Source organism: Mycteria americana, chromosome 1 (genome assembly GCF_035582795.1).
Source record: "Mycteria americana isolate JAX WOST 10 ecotype Jacksonville Zoo and Gardens chromosome 1, USCA_MyAme_1.0, whole genome shotgun sequence".
In the NCBI taxonomy this organism is placed as follows: Eukaryota; Metazoa; Chordata; class Aves; order Ciconiiformes; family Ciconiidae; genus Mycteria; species Mycteria americana.
In genome coordinates, this window is record NC_134365.1 from 72,786,789 (window position 1) to 72,808,610 (window position 21,822).

Consider the following 21,822-nt stretch of genomic DNA (forward strand, 5'->3'; position numbering starts at 1 on the left):
AATATTAATTGTTGTGCCCACATCTCCTGCATCTGTGCCACTCCAGTTGCACAAAACCATTGAAAATCCACAGATTCTTCAGATGAGGCTTCCATTGCTGTGTAAAAATTCCTAAATCACACATATATATCTTTCCATCACCTCTTCTAATTCAACGCTATAGGGCAACCTTAGGCAAAAGCAAATGCAATTGCGTTCCAACAATTCCCACCTTTAGCTAAACAGGCAGCTGCTTCTATTCCCTTGCTAACTACAAAGTAGCTGTGAAGAGTGCTAGACCTCAGCCAAAAAAGAATTGTTTTTTAGAAAGAGAAATAATAAAACAAGAGAAAAAAGGAAAAAAAGAAGGAAAAAAAAAAAAAGGCAGCAGCTACCATTCCCATTTTCTCTTATAAATGTCCTCTATTTACACCTTAGCCACAGCTGACAAATAAGCATGGAGGTTATGGAATGTGATTAATACAGCATGCAAAAGCATGTAATCTATTTTCATTTCCTTGAAAGGTATATTGCAAGGGGGTTTTTTGGCAGTACGATGCTTAATGCATAGCACACTCTTACCTCAAAACCTAAGGCAACTTAATTAACATCATAATTTCAGTCCAAACAGACAGGCAGTAAAATATAAATTATCACTTAGACTCTCCTTACAGACACCCACAGATAAATATTGTAGAATTATTAATAAAAAAGGAGATAATATATGAAGAAAAAGAAGAAAATTCTGGTTTAGTTGTTGAAAGTTATTTATATATGTGGTTTTGCTACAGTGTTTCATAAGATAAAATCATGCTTTGTTTAGTCTTAGGGCTAGGAGTAATACAAAATAAGGTTCAAAACTTTAAAATGTTGTATTGTTCTTACTAGTGTTTTTCTTATTATCCAATAGTAAAAAAAAGGTAGTTTAAAGGAATGAATGAATTATAATAAATTGGGATATTTGGGATAAGATATAGCTATTTAACAGAAAGTGATATTTATAATTAGTTAGGGCCTAATTGTAACTAATTACAAAAGTAAAGAGATGAAAATAATATTCCCCTTAGTTATTCTATATCAGAATTCCTGGATTCCAGGATGTAAAATTACTAGTATATGTAGACTGAAGGAGGTTAGATAACACAAAATTAATGTGATGCCACTGAGGGAAAATATGTAACTTATATAACACAAAAAATACTAGAGGAAGGAAAAAATCTTGTATCTGTATAGTCGCTGCAAAGCCTGGAATGCAACGGTCTCTGCAAACTCACATACCCATTTGACACCCCACATTCCAGAACTCTTGAGGATTATAATTTGAAGAGTTTGTTCTTGTTCCCTTGGGGTAGATTCTTGTAATGAATCTTGAAGTATGTGAAACAAACTCTTTAGCTGAAAAACAGAATGATAAACACTTGGTAAGAATAACTTTATTAATAAAGAGATTCTATTTGAATAAATAATAATAAAAATATAATAACTGATCCAGCAATTTTTTTTTTTACACGATCAGTATATCATATCAATGTATTTATATTTTAAGGCATTTCTATGCATGTTAACATTAGCATACGGGCCACTCTGAGATATGGCTGAAATCCTATTTTAAAACCTTAAAATGTGATAGTATTTTGTGTATATTTGAATGTGATACTATTTCTGTCTATAGTGCAGACTTTTGTTAAAGGTTCTATGACCAAGAATCATTCCTTCATGGAAATATTTTGTTTCTTCAGCTGTTCATTAGGTAAATATATGATTTTTATACTAAAGCCCACTATGTTCTCATGGAAAATTGGAAAGACACAAAACAGGAAATTGATCAAAAAGCCCACTCATTCTTTTATAGTTCAATAAGAAAAAAAATTAATCCCAAGATGATCTTAGCTTGATTGCTGTTTTGAGGTTTAAATAAAATGACCGAATAATCTCAAGACGAGTGAACAGTGCATTTCTAAAAGACACTTAATTGGTTCCTTTATAATCTTCAGAATATATTAACTATTCAAGTGAGTTGATTTTCTTCTTCCTAGCAGTGTTGCCTCCCACAAAGGCATAAACTAAACAGATGTGGAAAACTTCAAATTACTTCTATCTACACTATTCCTGTTTAGTAATTAAACAGAAAGTTTTACATTTCCAGGATCAACACTCTGATCCTTTCCATCCTCCCCTGACCCCCTTTTTTTTAATAGAACTACTTTTATGCTCACGAGATTGCTAGAGGAACCAGAGAGGACTCTGACTATGGATGGCTGGCAAAAGCCTACATGTTTCGATGCCGTTCAGCACCATTCACCTAACCAGCCATTGAATCGTCTCCACAATGTGGTGGATGGCAGTTGGGCTGACCCTGAATGAATGGGCCTGTGGCAGACTTCATTCTCATGTTGTCTCTGTTCTTAATACTCCCTTAAGGCTGTTGGCAGACAGCTGGAGTTAAAACAGCAGAGGCTGCACTGTATTGGCTGTACAAAATGGAGACGGTCCAACACAGAATGAGTTTTGCATAATCCAACTTGACTGGTATGAAAGATCTGGTCCAATGGAGCAAACTGCCTGCTACGGGGTTTATTCATTCCATTAATGCGGATTCTCTTATCTGCAGTTATCATCAAAGCCAGGACTACTGCACGCCCTACTCCAGTGAGTCCTGGGGGGACTCAGATCATACATGGGGGGCTGAAATCTATTCCACACATTTTCAAGTATTGACCGTAACTTCTAAATTATTTGATGCAGAAAACAATGAATCAAAAGGTATTCATACATTTCTGTATACTATGTTAATATTTGTTCTTATAAAACTACATTAAATTAAAACAAAGCTGAGTTTCAATTTTCCTCACAAAACCAACTGAAATATAAAAATGCAGTGCAAATGACAAGATATTTCTAAAACAATGTTATAAAAACAACCAAATAAAATTGGACAGCATGTGTTTCATAAAATTTTAACCCTCCCAATACCTAAGTAGTGAACCATAGCAACATTGTAACTTTTATCTGATTGAATCAAAAGAAATTACCTGAATGTTTTACAAATTTTCGTGCTCGAACCTCTCCGATTGAATTATTTTCATAGCACTTCTGATTAGCTAGGGAATGCTCAAAGCTCACAAACTTCTCAGATTTGGTATAAATCACAAGGTCCGACAACGCAATGGCAATTTTTATCTTCTTCATCTAATAATCATAATATAAAATAATGGCAGAATAAAAAAATCACACATATTTCATTATTATTATTATTAACAATTGAGAAGAAACTATAATTTTGGATGCATAAAGCACAGGAAAATGTGTCACAATCAATGAATATTTGAGCTTAAGATATGACTTTTGATAGTGAGAGTTGATCCAGTCAGAGACCATTAGGTTATTATCTCTATATTAATCATAGCAATTGTAGGGTGAATGGAGAGATGCTTCCAATGCTTCCTAGCACAGTGTTCTGTTGGACAGCTTTATCATTTCCCTGCTTCTGAGACTGGTATGCAAGTTAACATAATTTTTCATGGCTCTTAACAACACTCATTTAAAATATATGTCCAACTTTATATTCCTAAATAGATAAAGTACTAGAAAAGGTATACTGGTAGGAAGTACTTGGAGAAAAAAAAAAGAGCAGGAGAATCTATATACATCAATAGCACAAACTCAACTACAAAATGTAGAATAACAGGAGAATATTTTACCGTGCCAAGCAAATCAATCATAGGTATATTCCTCCAAGCCTTGCTCTGAAGTTAGGAAAACTCTGTTCTTCTTAATTAAGATGGAAAGTTCTTTGGCCAAAGTCTTTGTTTAGCCTTGCTCCATTACCAAAGCAAGCAAAAGCAAAAGCTGTTGTACATTGAAACAACTGAAATTTTAGCAGGGTCTTATCTCTTAAACTGAGGTACTGTGTGACCTCTTCATTTTAGTTAGCATGAACTTGTGAGCTAATCAGTGGTAGTAGCCAGCAAAGAGCTGATGGTACTAAAAGAGCTGATGGTTTGCATTCTTTTAAAGTTTTGAAAGCAAATTCTCATCTGACAAAATAATAGGGATTGCCTGCTCATGGCTCTTAAACTACTCAAAGTTCAAGTGCATTAATTATTCTGGGGCGATAGGAGTCTACTGGCGCAGAACTCCTCAATAATACAGTTCTCTGGATGTGGAAGGCAGTAACACAGCCAAAGCCAACAGCATCACTAGGGTATCTTGGGTGTGGATTCAAATGCTCTCCCACCCTCCAATAGAGCAATAGGGTGAGACCTCAGAATAAATACTGCCACTCCAAGTAGAGTGGGACCCTGGAAACCATTTTCTCTTCTGCCTGTGAAACATGACCAGACATCTGTTGTTGCTGCTGTTGATCAAGATGTATGTGGTATATGTTCTGGTCTGTAACATGATGTTACAAATATATGTGACCTTATTATCTGGAGATTTGGCCTTCCCTATTCAAAGAGGGCTTCATCCTTCCTCAGATTTTTTCCTTATTATCTCTCTATATCAGATGGAAAGAAAAAGAAGCAAAGATCTTGACTTTCAAATCACTTAGCAAAAAGAAACACAGAGGAAGAGACACTGCCTCTCAGCAAAAACACTGAGCCCTGAGGAGCAGTGCCAGTCTATCTGCATTCAGATAATCAGAACACGATGTGCAAAAGTGACTGGATGCTAGATGCTTCTTGCCTGCTCAAAAAACTTGAACAAAGCAGTTTGAACCCTGATGGAGCAACAGATTTCTGTGGCAGAGAATTACTATTTAAAAAAATGAGTAAGTTCAATTTGACTATTAAAAAGAAAATTACATCCAATTTTTACACTCTCTTTCAGAAATAGTATTTAATGTTAAGTCTCTACATGATAAATGTAAAAATACATTTTCTATTATAAGTGCTTAAAAATGTTTTAGTGCAACCAGAACTCTACACCTAATTTCATGCATAAAGCCAGAACAGAAGAAAATAGGGGAATGGGAACTCTTCAAAATTTCCATGATAGACCGGTGGACTGTGGGACGAAATAGTTAACTCTGTCCTTCATCATCAGGGACTGCTATGAATGTTCTCCATGGATAGCTCCAGGAGGGCCTTGAGACCAACAAAGCAGTTGGGCAACTGCATCTTACTTTTTGTTGTGGTATTGAGCACCTGGGACAAGCACAAGACTTCTTGAAAGTGAAAAATGCAGGTGGAGTTTAGGATGGGAACACAGGAAAGGGTTGCTTTTTAGTAGGATACTAAAATATGCTCCAGTTTGGAGTACCTTGTAAGAATCAGGAAAACTCTGAAACCCTGAGCTAAAAAATTTTTTTTTTAAATACATTACCCTAAGTAATTTTAAAGACTACCTGTTAAATTTAGTCTCTATTTTAAGATAATATATTCCTTCTTTTTAAAAAAAAAAGCTGGCATACATCTATATGTTTTCTAAATTCAACTGAGACAAAAGTTACCTTTGCCTTTTTTCGAGGTGGGGGTGAAGGCCTACGTTCACTTTTTCTTTTTGAGGAATCACTCTTTGGGTAAAGAGGGGCTTTTTCATCAGTCTCATCTTCATCGGAAAGATTTTCGAATTCAGAAACTTCCCCTGTCTCACCATGACTGTCAAGATCTCTCCTGAGCATACCTTCCTCAATTGTTCCAACTTTTTTATTTTTTATCAGAATTTTGAATTTTAATGCCTGTAGAAAAGAGGTTAAAGAGCAGTAAATGGAATTATATATGGACTAATTATAGGTTTTCATATTTAGATATTGCTTAACAGACGTTCAAAGCTGTTTATTAAGTATAATAAAGTGAAGTAACACAATGAAGTAACGATAGGTATCAGTGAGGCGGAAGTCAAAAGCAAGTAAAACAAACAGAATCTGGGAATCAAAGTACACAATAGAATGTGAATATCTAACCCCATGACAGAAAAAAAGGCTCTCCACCACACAGATACATAGATGCTGAAACTGTGAGCAAGGTTAAGGTAGGAAGTTAAGTAAGTGTCAGAGGTGATGGCCAGGTAAGATATAGGAGGTGTATTTTTTTACTATGCATGAATTAATTTTTATATATAGACTTATAAACATGTATCTGATATTAATTTGAATTTTTTTTTTGCTATCATTGCAGCTGCTCGAAATTTGTTACCCTATTTGATTAGGGCATTTGTGCATATCTGTCTAGCATACCAAAATAAAACTTTTGTTGTTATGTCATTATACAGTGGATCCTCACGCTGATCTTACCTGGTCAGGGAAATTAACAGAGTTTGGTAATTTGTTGCCTAAGCAGTTTCTCTATTTTTAAATGGGCATGTTTCAGCTTCCATAATAAAAAATGTAGGAAAAAAATTCATTAAAGTTTATAATTTCTAATAAGATGGCTTTCATCTATGCGCCTGAATCCTGAGTATAAATTTCACTTAGATTTCTGAAATAATATTCATAATAAAACAGCTATTATGTAGCAGACATTCATCTTTACCTGTGTACACAGGAACTGCCAGTGAGTAACAGGACTTAGGTTCTTGGATAAAGTAATCCACAAAAATATTCCTTAAGTTTCATATGCACTAGTGAAAAGGAAGGCTATACTGCTGGGAAGGTTACAGAAACAAGGAACAAATACTTACACATTAAATAAAAGATAACAGAAATATTGTATTTTAAGGTACCCATTAAGTAAATATCAAAAGCATGGATGATAGAAACATATATATAAAAACAAAGCTTTATAATAGAAACTAGAGACATAGGCAAAGAAACAGACATTCCATTTATTTACACTGCAATCTCCATTGCTGATAATCCCCTTATCACTTCAGATCTTGTATTAGTAGTTTGTCAGTGTGCCAGTGGAACGAGCTATCCTATGCTTAATATCTATCAATGCCATGATAGTGTAAGATTTGATTAGTGTCTCTGCACTGGTGATTCAGAATAAGGATGCCCTTTAACATTTCCTTCATTTCTTATTGATGCACTCATTTTTTTTTCTGTGATATTTTTAGAAGAGTTGTAATATGAGTAATGCTACTCATATTTTAAAGAGTTCTGTATTTTTCTTTGCATCTTCATATTTCCCAATATTTAAAAGCAATTCTATCTACTTTTGGTCTTGTATTTTGTTATTCATAGGTAAGATTTAATTCTACAAGTTTAAAAAAAAGACATGGTATACAAGGGAAGGAAAACCTTTCTGTGGATATATTACTGCCTCCTATATGTAAACTTGCCTGAAGTAAAAAAAGACCATAGTCTGTGTCATCATATAAAAACGGGCCATGATGTTTTAAGTCAGATAGTTTCTAAAATTCCTTTTATGAACTGTTAGCAAAGATGTAAATACCCTGAGGTAGGACAAACGTTTCTTTTTTTTTCTCTATAAAGATAACATTTTAAAATCACAGCTATCTTTTCAAAAACAGTTACAGAAAATACTCTAGCAAGAAGAAATTTTGCTATTTTTTTGGCCAGAAGCAGATTCCAATAATAGTTAAACCAAATCACTGAAAGCGAACCATGAACTGAAGAAGACATACCATGGATTTTAAGTCTGAGCTTCAAACAGATCTTCAAAAAAACTTATGACAAATGTATGGTTACAAAATCAGTGACTATGTGAAATTTGAGTTCTTTAATTGGTAATCAGCAGTGCTAAACATGCGGCATTTTTTTTGTACAAATGTCTAAATCTTCTAAGCAGATAATGAGCTGAAAGTCTGAACATTCACTATAACTTCTCTCTTCTAGTTTAAATATAAAATACAAAATATTTTAAAATTACACATTTACTATGTACTTATATATAAACTGTAAGCATACTAAAGAATTTAAATATGTAAAACATAATAGATCTACCCTAGAGTATAATAGGACTTCAAGGCTGGCATAAGCAAAAGCACCCAAGTACAATCAATTGGAACAAATATTTAAATAATTAAATGAACAAAACTTAGTTATTGTACTAAATAGGCATTCTGGTTAATGTGATGTACAACATGAATCAGAACAGCTGAAGTAATACAAGACACCAAGACAAAATCACAAGCACTTTGGAATAGATCAGGCAAACCCACCTACTGACCACTGCAATTAATGTAAAAAAGGACAAAATTCAGTCCTCAGAAATTTAGAGAACAAACCCTGGATTTGGGTCATGAGTATTAAAAAGAGAAGAATAGCTTCCCCTATTTAAATTGAGCATGTTCTTCTCTCTTCTCTCCTGACCAGCTGTCGGTGCTTAGTAAGAGGAATATCAAACCCTGAAAATCTTGCTAAGTAACAAGGTTAAAATCAGTTTAAAGTTTTACATAATTTTGTATTTCAAGAATTATATTACTGTCTTAAATACGGATACAGGGTAAAGATGTGACAAGATGACATCTAACATGAGTGAAGCTTTTGAGGCATTCACAAAATTTATCTTGAATGAAAATAACAGGACACTATTGTTAAGTACAACTGTTAAAAAAACCCCAACACCAGCATTCTTCAATGATTCGAGAAGAGAATCACACCTAGTGAAAGTGTGAATGGATGTCTTTGTGGCAGCCTTATAAATCACAGTTATTGAGTTATTTCAAATCAATACTACCAGTAATGTCTGAGCTCTAGTTAAATGGATATTAATTATATCAGGACCACCTTTTTAGCTATCTCACAACAAGCTTTCATACGATACAGTTATCTAGTGAGAAGTCCCCTACATTGAAAATTCCAGTTCTGTGTTGTGCTCTGTAGTAGACACAAAACATGAGAGAATCTTTCTAAATGTCCTTTTATTAAAAATACAAAAAAAAGCAAAACGTGCCTAAAGAAGGAAATTGGGAGAGGTGACACTGGCAGACTGATTTTCTGGAGGAAGTGAAAACCTGACACAATCCTGGGTAAAAGTGTACGTGTTCTAAGAAACATTCAGTCCTTAAAAACAATTTTGCAAGGTATTATTTCTCATTCGTCTACCAGAAAGAGTCCCAATCAGGAAGCAAACTTCAAAGATAAGGAGAGGATCAATTTGCTAATGGCTCAGAGGCTTGGCCTTTTATAACTTTTGACAGTAAGGTTAGACGCCATTGAAAAATAAGAACCTTAGCTGGCAATGTCTTGTCCTGTTTTACCTGAGGACTCCATCAGACGTAAGAGAAATATTAAAACACTGAGTTTCCAAACCATGCAATCAAAAAGACATCTGACAGTAGTCTTGGAGAAAGTTCTAGTGCAGATAATTTTGCATTTCTTAGAGACATTTCTTTTAAGGCAAAAAAATGGGGTGTGACTGATCCGCAAATATGTTGCAAATAACACTGTTAACCAACCTGCTGCTCACGGTTCAAGAATCTGCAACAACTCAGAGTCAGAGAGTAGCAAGGGTCAGCAGCTGCACAAGGTGACCCAGGAGCTGAGGGTGACAGCAGGGCAGGCATGGGGCAATGACCTCACCAACAAGGGCAACAGTAAGACAAGTAACACAAGTCTGGTGATCGTAGGCAAGTTCAGGAAGCAGTCCAGTGACTGCCAAACAAGCCACGAGGCAGGTTCAAGGTCAAACCAGGAAGCCATCTCATAGAAGTACATAATGGCTGGGTTTGGAAGGGACCCCTGGAGATCATCTAGAGAATCCAGGAACTGTATGATAAACACTACCGATTTGCTTATTTTTTAGGTCATTACCAAGGCATGCTATATTTTCAATGTCTTCTCATTTTTGTAAAGAATAGATGCCATAGATTGAAAGGCAAAACAGTGGACTGGAAATGTTTTTGACTTGCTAAGAAGCAAAGATATTTCTGATGCAAAGATTTGGTCAAGACATTTGCATATGTGACTTGTAGATCAAAAAAATAGGAATGAATCTCATCACCAAAACAACAGAATTAGATATGCTAAAGCAGTCTTGATCTTGAATTTCTGAGTGAAAAATCTTCATGTCCTACTTTTTCAATAACAAGAAAATAAGACTATAAAACCCTATAAATATATGGGAGAGGAAAATTTGGAGATGGTTAGACTGAAAATTGAATCATATAGCCACAGGCTAATCGACTATTACTCTTTTGTCAGATGTTACAGACAGTCAGTAAGAACCTATTTGCCAAATTATAGACAGCCAGGAACAACCAAACACTCAAATGTTACATCTAGCTGTCAAAGACCGTGGTACTTGGTTCACCCAGACTGGTGCATTCTAGGAAAACAGTGTCTGTGTATGGAAAGCTCCTTTGTATATTGAGTAGATACAGGTAAAGAAAAAGGTGAAGGAGGAGCCCTGCTATGGAGTTAGTTGGTTTTCCCCCTAATAGTAGGATTTAAAATGTCCAGAGAGCATAAAGTTGTACTGGAGAGCTTCTATGAATCTTTCTCAAGGAGATAATTAAGTAAGTCCTTTTATTTAGATAGCATGGCTTTAATAACTATGGGGGAACCTTGGAGATCATGGCCAGAAATGCTTCTGAACCACCACAACATAGTAATTGATCTTGCAGCTGTGTGGTAAACATTGAAGATGACTTGTAAAATAACAATAGTTGCCACTTCACTTTCAGTTAACATTGCATCAATATCTCTTTCCAATTTTGTGATAGGAAACCTGCAAATAATGAAAAATTCCTAAGTAGTTCATATATATATCATGCCAGCAGTGTAACGTAGTTTGATGTACTACAATGCAAAATAATTGTGGAACAAACCTTAATCAAAAACATCAGTGCATTTACATTCTTTTTTGTGTGTTACATTTGAGGCTTACTTGTTTCTTTCAGTAGCTGTCAAACCCATTAGAGAGGAAGGATTCAGCAGGGTAAGAAAAAATTTATCTCACTTCTAGGATTCTAATATTTTCTAAGTTCATCTACAAATTGCTGCACAAAACACCGCATTCTGTCACTTTATATCAGCATAATCCAGGAGTGCTGGTGCAATCAGCAGAGGTCTCTGGCACCAGCCAGTGATGCAAAATATAATTTAATGTGGGAACTGATTAAAAGGATCTGATATTCCAGTGAATATTAAAGGAAGTTCATGAAGTCTCTTTAGAAGCATCATAATGGCCAAGACCGCAAGGAGAGGATTGTAGTGGGTCTGTTGCTTTGGGTGGCAAAATATCTGCATGGGAAGGAGGACAGATAGATATAAGAGATTTCGTAAGAGGTATACGTAAGAGGATAGATACTGTAGAAGAGATTGGTGAAGCTCAAGGGTGGCCTCAGTTTATCTTAGTGGATAAGGGGTGCATGAAAGAACGAAACAGTGCAAAAGCCTTCTCTTTACTCTACTCCACATGTAGAGGAACAATTGTCTGTTGAGATGCTACAGAATACAGTAATATTCCAGGGAATTAACAGTACTAGTATAGTCAGCTGCAGGGTGAACATAGGATCGAGGCCAAAGAATTAAAAAAACCTCTTTTCCTGTAATTTTCTGGGTTTTGTGTTTCAGGGCAAGCGGGTGTTGAGAAAAAGCAGAGAGCAATAGCTTTCAGCGACCTTTTCTGGACCTTCTTGTGATCTTCACTTTGACTTACAATGGTAGGAGACATCATGCATGAGCTGTGGTCCAAGGAAGTACCTAAGACTAGGTTTGCTCTGCATTTTAATCCTTCTTCCAGACACACAATGATCTCATCTCCTCTCACAAAAGTGTAGCTCAAAACCTACTTAGAAAAGGAAGTAGGAGATTGATCAGACAACAGAGGAGAAAATAATTTCCATGGAGATCTCCAAATCTCCAAGATCTAAATAAGAACTTGTAATTGGCAAATATTTCTATGAAGTGTTTGGAGAAATTATGTGGTATTCCACTTCATGTACAGATAAGGGCACCATTTGATTCAGATCTTGAAGAACATTGAGAAAGCGGTATTAAAAGGAAACTTTGCATGAGCTGCGTATACCCCTTCATAGGAGGAGCAAAGCTAGGAACAACAACAGTAGCTGTCAGATGAGGAGGATTCCCCACCCAAGAAACATAATGTTTCAGTCTCATGTGACAGGGAGAAGCTGGATGTTGAAAGTCCTTGCCAAAGCAATCTGAGAGAAAAGGGAAGGAGGGCTGAACAGGTTAGTCTGGAGCCAAATCTTTGAGGGGTCCTACAAGCAGGTTGTTAAAAAAAGCCTAGCAAAGGCGGCAATAGCACAGGTCATGAACACAAGAGGTGACAACTAAGTGATTGATAACTTGTTGTGATGCAGGCAATCAGAGGACTTAAGGGACAGAATTATGCCCATTGCATTTATAGGCCTGTGAGGCACATGTGGAAGTAAAGAGGTTTGTGCTGTGTCCCTAGGGTTATTATTAGATTGGAATATTCTCTAACAGAGCATATTATAAAAAATGTCTCTGTGGTTATTGTTAATTTCAATGAAGAGTGAAAGACTCTACCCTTTCAATCCCTCTCATCTTCCTTGCTAAGATCCAGCCAGAAGGGATGGGGGTGGACCTCAAACCAAGGTAGGTGAAGACGACAAAAGAAGGTAAACAAGATTGTAGGGAAAATGGAGGTAAAGCACTGTAACTCTAATCCAAATACCTTAATTTTTAAACTCAGAGTAATTCAATTCATATATATATATACACACATGTAGTAAAGTGACTTGAAGTATATTCACCTTAATACTGGGCTACTTTAGTGTGACATTCATATTCATTTATAATCAAAATAAGTAAATTTTTTAGCATATAAGCAATTTACCACCTATTTTTATTTTGCTTTAATACAAGACAGTGCAACAGTCTAAAAAAGAAGCAACATTGAAGAAATCATCATTTTAAATTAATATTTAGAACAGACTTTAAAACCATATCAAATAAAACATGCTAGGGAAAAAGCTAATAATCTAGCTGAAAGGAATGTATGTTGGCCACAGAACATGCTGAACAGGCCTCTACAAAGAAAACTTAAGACCTGTTAGTAGGCTAAATTGGAGCATATAACTATTTCTTTTAAAAAATGTTGCTTTTTGCTATATTTTCTATCTCTTCTTTTTATTTCAATATTCAATGAAAGATGAGTTACATAGGAAAGTTTCAAAAGAGGAAACTGATTTCAAAGCTTTCCATTTTTATTGCATATGAATATAATATAGATACATACAGTTATCTGAAAAGAATTTTGCTAGTAAAAGTATTCATGTAGGCAGGTACATCAATTCCCTTGAGTGCATTATTCATAGTAATTTTTTTCAAAATGAGTTATCAGGCTATCGGTTGTATCAGCCTCTAAGCAAATTTATTTACTGCACTTGAGCCATGCCAATGAACACTTATCATACTTTTGGACCAATCTCATATCTGAGCAATTACAATGAACTTTAATCATCCTGACACTTACTATATTTTATTAGACTTATACTAGAAATCAGAAGACTGTCATGTTTAAGTAACAATGCCTTTACTCTGTTACTGGTGTTAACACTTCTGATACAATTTTCTTCCTGGAAGGGCTTTACCAGTTGGATTCCTACAGAATCATACCAGATGCAATCGCTTCTTCCCTATTCTTACTAGGGCTCCGTTTTGAAAAAAGTGGAACAGTAAATTATACAGGTGACAACTATTTTTTTTACACTAACTGAGAATCCTTCTCACAAACAGCATTTTAAATTCATCATTTATGGTTCTATAACATCTCTTTTGCACTACTTAAGTAAAGCAGGCTTAAGACTTAAGTTCAGCATCTGGCTCACTCAAATGGTAATTAATTTACCCAGGCCTTGAATTTGCACAAAGGACCCAAGCTTTAAGGATGTGATGCCACTAAACTTTTGAACATGGACCAAAAGCAGTTCTTCAAAAAGATGCTAGCCAAAAGTCAACCTTACTACTCTATTTGCAAATTCAGTCATAACTACATATTTACATTGCAAAATAAAATCCCAATGACTTTTCTTACGTGCTTGATCAGAGCAGCTAAGAGAAATGGAGATGATCCTAATCCTTGTTCATTCTCAACGTAATGATTTATTAAATTCAGACTTTTGTAAATCAGCTGAGGACAGTGTCCTTATTTAGGTAACTCTTACATTTTACATAGATGTGGAATACATATCACATAACTTTAAAATATTAAAAGTTCAATAGAATACATCTCACCTGAACAGCATACATTTAAGTGAGGAATAAGTATGGAACCTAGCAATGCATTTTCAGGCCAAAATTCTACAGAGCTGACTTATGAAAACTCTGAGCTATGGAAATATGAAGTATGAATTCCCTGTATCACAGTAAACATATGGTAAGGGACATAACTGATAGAAATTAATATTTTTAAGTATGTGATTCAGTGACTTCATGATTCAGATGCAGTACACTGATTTTGTGTTTGCTACAGCGGACATATGATCCTTGGACATCTATTAGACTGAATGCAGCTATGCTTTGAGAAGCTTTAAAATAAACCCTCATGTTTAATACAGTTTATATTTTTTTCTAATTTACAGAACAGTTTTCAAGGTTGCAAAGTGATATTGGACAGTGTGCTATAAAAAATATGCTACAATCTAAAGAAATATGTTAGCTTACTGAGAAATTTATTAAGATGTATTAAATATATTTATGACAACATTGCTATGAAAATATAACAGGATGGTAATACTTTAGCAAGTCTTTTGGACACACCACTTCAAAAATGTTTTTTCTATGACAAATCCTTTACAAAAATACAACTCTGCGTGTGTTGTCTTTTCTTACGACAGTGTTTCCTCCCCACATTCTCATTTGCATTGTTCCTCTTTCAGTTACTGTAAAAAAAGGTATAAAATATATCTGATATATCACTGATAACAGTGACAAGCCTAAATAACTATTTTGTTTGTATGCATGTATTCGTGTTACAAGAGATTTAGAAAAATCTTTTGTCCTTGAAAGAAAATTATGTGCAAAGACTGGAACAATTGGAATTTATTTGTTTTAGTTTGCAATAAAATTTTCAACACCCATCTAATTGCCTTTTCTGACTTCATATCCCAGGGGTCTCAAGCCACCAGCTGAGAAACACTGCCTTAGGGAGAAACACACTGAGAAAGAAAGAATGTTTTTGCAGTAACAGAACTCGATGAAATAGTTCCATCAACATGGCTATTAACAAACAATGTAGATTCAGTTTTCCATTTCAATAAATTTGAAGGAAATTCAATCTAAGGAACAAAAAATAAATTAGAAGAAAGCATACACTAATGTTTAAAGTGAAGATTTTTTAATTTTGGTTCAAAACATAATGTTGTTTAAAAATTATACTTTGTTTCCTCTTTTAAAACTAAAACACTGGAAGCCTCATTTCAGATAAAAGGAAGAGAAGCGAGGAGAGGAGAGGAGAGGAGAGGAGAGGAGAGGAGAGGAGAGGAGAGGAGAGGAGAGGAGAGGAGAGGAGAGGAGAGGAATTGTTCAGTTTAACCTCAAAATGTTGACTTTACAGGTCAACAGAAATTTTGAAGCTGTTCATTATAATACAATGTTTCAATAACTTGAAATTTCCAAAATTAAATTAATCAGGTGTTTGCATAGCTCTCAGATTCAGAGTTCAGATTCAGTAGTACTTCTACAATCTTTGGCAAGTCATTCCTTTGTGTATAAATCTGCCCTCTTTAAAGGCAGATGCTCTTTTCTGTGTTTAGACTACCACATCTCCAACATAGGACTACTGCAGATGAATCAGACTATGGTAACTTAATTCATAGTAAGTAATAATTTACTTTAAAAAAATCAGAGTAATTTCAGTGTCACTACTCAGTTTTTGATATGCAGGTTTATTCAGTGTTAGGAAGTATGGTTCAAAATAGCAAGACACATTACGACAGCTGCCATGTTTCCAAAATAAACTGCAACCCACAAACTTTACTTACTTTATTTACAAATACTTTACTGTATTTGTATATAAAATAAAATAAAACTTCTAATGCATCCAAAGCACCAGAAGTTGGATTGATGTGAACTGCAAGATGTAAGGCTTTGCAAAAATGTTAGTATATTAGCTTTTAACAAATACGTGCTTCAGCATTGTACTGAAAACAGTTTTTCTTTAAACAAAAATTTCCATATCAATCCACATGATTCATTTTTGCTTTTTCTGTTTTCTTTATCTTTTCATGTGGGTTTTTTGTGTTGTTTAATTGTTTTTTTGTTACCACCTAAAGTCTATTTCAGACACCAGATGAGCAGTTTCATAAATTGAGTTTCAGAAGATTAAAAAAAAAAACCAAACCAGTTTTTTTTTCTATATCTTTCACAGAGAAAAATGCAATGTTATTACCTCAGGAGAAGGTAGTTGAGTCACCACTGTATCACCGATTGTTGAAGTAAGAAGTTTGTCACCCAGAATACTTTCTAAATACTCTGCCATTACTTCCTGTTGCTTAGGGCTGCAGTGGTTCTCCAAAGACAGTACAACTGGATAGTCAGATGCCTGGAAATATAATTTAAAGGCTTTTACTATTAATAAATAAAAAGAGGAGTACTTGATGTACCCAAAATATCTTACAAAAGTCCCCTTGGTAATCTCTAATTTATTTTCAAAACTTTCAGAATATAGGTCATTAGTTTCAGGTTAGTAACACAATAAAAAAGCTCACAATATTTACAGAAAAGAGAAAGCACAATTAAAGAAGACAAAAAAATGCATCCTCAGGAAGTTAAGGGGGGGTAAAACAGGGCTAGACATACGCAGAGATGAAAAAAAGCAACTAGGGAAATTAAATGAAGATCAGTTAAGAAGGACACAATACTTTATTAGAGAAACTAGGTAATAGCTGTGCTGATCTTTGGGAAGCACATACTGAAGTGTATTTGCCCAATAACCCTTAGAAAATAATTTATCAGAGGCATTTAACATACTGATTAATGTTGGATGTGAAGAAAGTAGAGAGAAAATAAGTGTTAAAACAAGTAAAAATCAGGCTGATTCAATTGCACAGGGCAGAGTACAACCTGCAAGCAAAAAGCAGAATTTCTCACAGAGTTAATAGCTCAGCTAAGAAGCTAAGAGCTTCTAAAGAATGATGCATTGGCTACTGTGTGTCTGAAACAGCATTTCTCAACAAATGAACTTACAAAGAAAAAAGAGGAATTATAATGTCATCTGCCAAAAAAGGAGGATGGGGTAAAACCTCCCAGACATTCTAAAGCATAAAAAAAAATTTTAGGTTAATTTCAAAGGACACTTAAAGCATTCTGAATTGTAAAACCATCAATGTTGACCATTTCGGTGTTTTTCAAAATTAAAGAAATCTTCATCTCTTCAGACCTAATATCTGCTATTCCCAAGAAGCTCTTTCTTTTGCACCTAGAAGTTATATCACAACTGCTCTGAAATTCTGTTGACTAAGTCATCCCAACAGGGAATTATCACATTGGGTAGATGAATTTTTTAGAAATAATGACTAAGTTTTGTGAAAAATAATTTCAATAAGGGGAAATAAGGGAAAAGAAAAATAGGAAACAAAATTATTGCAATCTTCATGTACCTATAGGAGAACTTGGAAGATTTGACATAATCATGTACCTTTAAATTTGTATCTGACATATTTTAGTGATAGCTCCTTTAGTGGTTGGCATCTATTTTAAAAGACATGCAAAAACAATGATAAACAAGGCACAAGTGGCTTTCAGCTAAATATTAATTGTAGTCACCAGCTTACTGTAAGTGACAGATTTAAAATATTTCTCCGTTTTGTGGGGGAAAGTGTTTATTTTGTGTACAGAATTTCCTCCATTGTTTACACAGTTCTGTTATGAAAAGAAAGAATTGTTTTGTTTTGTTTTTAAAAGGTAAAATCAGATTCTAAAATTGCAAATGACAAAGTAAACAAGGATTAAATATCTTTTGCATTAATTTATGACAGATTTTAATTGACTACATTTCAAGTTGACAGTATCCTTAAAATTTACCTAGAAATCATTGACTTCACATGAGCAAGCTATGCATATTTTTTTATAATATCACAAACTTTTCTTGGACTCTTTACACCTTACTCATCACAGTAGTCAAGTAAGACAGGTGAAACACAGGAAATCAAGTAAAAATTAGAGAATAGCTCAAATGAGACATGTCTATTTAGACTGTGTAAATAAATCTCATAACTTGCCAGTAATGCTGGTGGCTACTAAAAACAAACACTCTGAATAAAATCTTTGCTTGGGCAGGACCTAAACTGTCGATTCCTAAGGGAAGTACCATTTTATGTTTACCCTGTTTTTACACTTTTCCCCTGAGCATTTGCTATTGACCACTAATAGAAGCACACTTTAGTCTGGATAGACAGCTGGTACGAACCATTACCTATTGTTGTGATTGCATCATCTTATTGTAACTTTTGCCTGTTAAATGAAGTTTGTATTACAGTTATGTACAATATGCTGTGTATTAGCAAAAACAAGTGAGTTATATCTAATGGGTCATGAAGAAAAGCAAAATAAAACCATATTTTTGTTTTCACTATCTTTTAAAATCAGAGACTACTTAAATTTTATATAGAAATCAGAACAGAAAAAATATAGCTTTGCTTAACTCTGGAAGGGCTATAAATATATATGTATAAAAATCCATATAAATGTATGATCATAGGTATATATATTCACACACATAATGCTGGTCTGAATACAAGAGTTATCTTAATAGTCATTCAGGACGTCATTTGAGCAGGAGTTTTGCCAGAAACCTATACAAAAGACTAAGACAGTGCCAAAAGCTCTCCAGCTTTCGTTGCTTTTCCAGAGATAAGCAGAAGGGACATTGCCCTAATAAGTCATCTGACAGAAAGACAGCAGTAGATGGTAACCTCTATCAGGCCTTGAATTCAAAATAAAACGAGAGGAAATGGAAAACAGAATAAGTCTCAAACTCAGCTATAATCTAACATTTTTCTCTGTTTTGTAAATTCAAGCATAGGATATAAGACAGCCTGATAGCAACAGAAGAAGAAGTGAAGTAAAAAAAATGAAAAGATACAAAGAAGTAGTAAAACATCAGACTGATTCTGAAGTAATTGTTCACTTTATATTAAGTCCTTGCTTAAATGACCTCAGGTGAGAATTCCACCTAACAAGCTGAGTAAGAGCTTCTGAATTCCTTTCATTAAGTTTGGTTTATAATCATTATCAGGAAAATATGTTTCCCGTTCCTTAAATAAAATAAAAAAAGATATTAAGAACAGATAGCACAGTTTCCCCACAATTTATTTCAACAATGTCCGCTGCCACAAGCACTGTCTCTGTTTCATATTTTTTTACCCTGGAGAATCACTGACAACAACCATGTCCATGGGCTTTGTTAAAGCCACCATCACATTTTAACCAACATGTGTGTATATATATATATATATATACATACCAGAAATGCATACTTGTCTATCACTTGAATTACAGAACGAAACAGAATTTTGCTCGTTAAAGTGTGACCATGATACACGACAGGTTCATTGTTTGAGCCATCCCAGCAGTCAATCTCCAGGCAACGACATCCTTTTAAGAGAGCACTTCAAAAGAACAAGAGAAACAATTTTACAGTTAAAAAAAAGATACCACACTTTCTTATACAAACCGCTGTATTTCTGATTGCAAGCACTTTGAATAATTACAAAAAAAATAATTTTTCATCACAAAAGAAAAGAAATCCTATAGAATTATACAGATATGAGACAGAGCTATATTTTCTGTTGTTTATCTTAGGCATGTTAGGTAATAAACTTTATTAGAGCATTAAGGACTAACATGGATTATCTGAATAACCTTCATAAGAGACTAAAAATGAGGGTCAAAGGTTTAAATAAAAGAATTTTGGAATGATGGCAAATTGTTGCTTAAAATAGAAGAAGAAATGTTTGAAAGGGCCTTTTTCATTACTATTCCAGGATTTTTCTGCAAGTTTGGGAATCATTGTACTTAAAAATAACAACATCACACTTACAGAATCAGGTTGTGCTTGCTTGGTCTTTACATAATTCAGTTGTTCTCTCCCCACCTTATTTCTAAGAGAGAGTGTTAAAGTTTCTTGGATGCCTTCAATTTACTGTGTGTTAATTTTTAATATGTCCATGGAACCCCTTAAAGGTCTTAGTTTTCTAATATTTGGCTTGTTACTAATTTAAACATTTCTTGCAGACTATTTTACCTAATTACCAATCTGTCTTTTACATGCTGCCCTTTACATGCTAACGATATCTCAAAGATGCTTCTAGCTTATTTTACCATTTTGTATTTTCCTTACAGAAATAGTAGATAAAGAGGAAGAGAGGCGGTTTTATACCCTCTTTGCAATTACTGTAAGCAATGCAGTATTAATGTCGTATCATTTTAAATACTGTTAGAAATAAATTCACTAGTGTTTCTGATGATTGCAAGCCATTATAGAATATCCAGAGAACAACCAAAACAAAAAAGTTCAGATAGATAATGGTTGCAACTGCTTTCACTTCACTAAAGTAGTACAAAGTAATAGGAATGCTGGACACCTGTCCTCCAAATTCTTCCAGTCCCTCTCTGTATTGCCTTTATTGCATAACCCATTTTCTCCCTCCCTGATCATTTCTTCTAAATGCGTCTCTGCAATAAGGCATCCTGGTTTCCTTTTCCTCTTGGAGTCATATGCTGCACGTTCAAAGACAAAGTTCTTCTCCTTCCTGGCTACTATAGTGCCCATTTTTGTTGTTGTTGTTTCTAAATTGACCACACTGCAACATACACTGATCACAGATACCCTTGATGTACTCCACCGTACTGTGCCCTTATGTCCTGTATATTGATCAGATTAGAGTTTGCCCAGAAATTTTACATTTATTTCAGGGAGTTATTTATTTTTGCATGGCATGTTGAGGTTAAAAACTGATTTAATCATATACTGTGCAGCACACTATAGATTTCATTTGCCGTGAGGTAGATTTTTTGAGATGCAAGTGAAAAAATAGATTGTTTCCAGACTATGAACAGATGGTTTGGCAAATATATTGAAAAGTGTACATACAAAATAAAATAGCACTCTCACATTTTCTACTCGTATCTGGTTTTGTTCCTTATTGCCAAGCAGGATTATATGTGACTTAGTACTCATTTAAAAAAAGCCAAAGAATGTTTAAAATATTAAAGAACACTATTTAAATACCTGGTATATCCCCATAAATGACTGGCCCCTATTAGTTGGTCAGATATCAAATAAGTGTTGTGAGAAGATGAAATAAAATAGTCACATAATGGGTGGTTCATATCTTGGTAGATGGTCCTGTGATGGTTTTTAAATATTGAACAGTCTTCTGAGCTCATGTACCTTATAAATCCTTCAAATGACATCTGCCTTCTTTTCCTCACTGAACAAAAAAGAAAGCAAAAAATTTCTAGTATGAAGCTAAACTGATGGTTATATCTGTGTATTTCCATAATTTTTAATAGCCAATTTCAAACATCGCTAAAGGTTATACAGCATAACACTTTCCTGCAATTTTAAAATTCATAACAAACAATATAAACACAAACATCAGATGTGTGCAACTCTGGAGATGAATTGCTGTGGTTCAAAATTATGAAACATTTTTATTCTTCTATGGACACCAGTGAGAAGAGTTTGCAGTAGTCCTAATTAAATACAAAGGAAAATATTTGTTGTTTTTTAGGTTTGGAAAGTAATGTGCCAGTCAAGTACAAAGACAATCTTCTTTTCTCTGTAGAAAGAACAGGAATTGTTCTCCAAAATGTCAGTCAGAGACTGTCAAAATAATCTTGCAGAAACTAAGATTCCTAGCACCAAATATCTTCCCCAGTGGTAGAAAATTTCAAATAAATAGTGATTAAATAATGTTTAAATTAGAAGTATTTGAAATAAAAATAGCATCTTAACAAAATAAATGACTGCCCACAAAGATGAATTGCAAATCAAG

General features: G+C 34.4%; 1 protein-coding gene across 1 annotated transcript in view; it reads right to left on the minus strand.

Moving 5' to 3' along the window:
* Positions 1–21,822, minus strand: part of PLCZ1 (phospholipase C zeta 1) — a 56,787-nt gene that overhangs the window by 19,806 nt on the left and 15,159 nt on the right. Inside the window, exons 4-9 of the mRNA XM_075505740.1 lie at positions 21,054–21,255; positions 19,287–19,431; positions 16,212–16,364; positions 5,432–5,659; positions 3,012–3,168; positions 1,258–1,374 (exon numbers count right to left, since the gene is read on the minus strand). Of these exons, the coding sequence (XP_075361855.1) occupies positions 1,258–1,374; positions 3,012–3,168; positions 5,432–5,659; positions 16,212–16,364; positions 19,287–19,431; positions 21,054–21,255 (1,002 nt within the window). The remainder of the gene's footprint in view (positions 1–1,257; positions 1,375–3,011; positions 3,169–5,431; positions 5,660–16,211; positions 16,365–19,286; positions 19,432–21,053; positions 21,256–21,822) is intronic.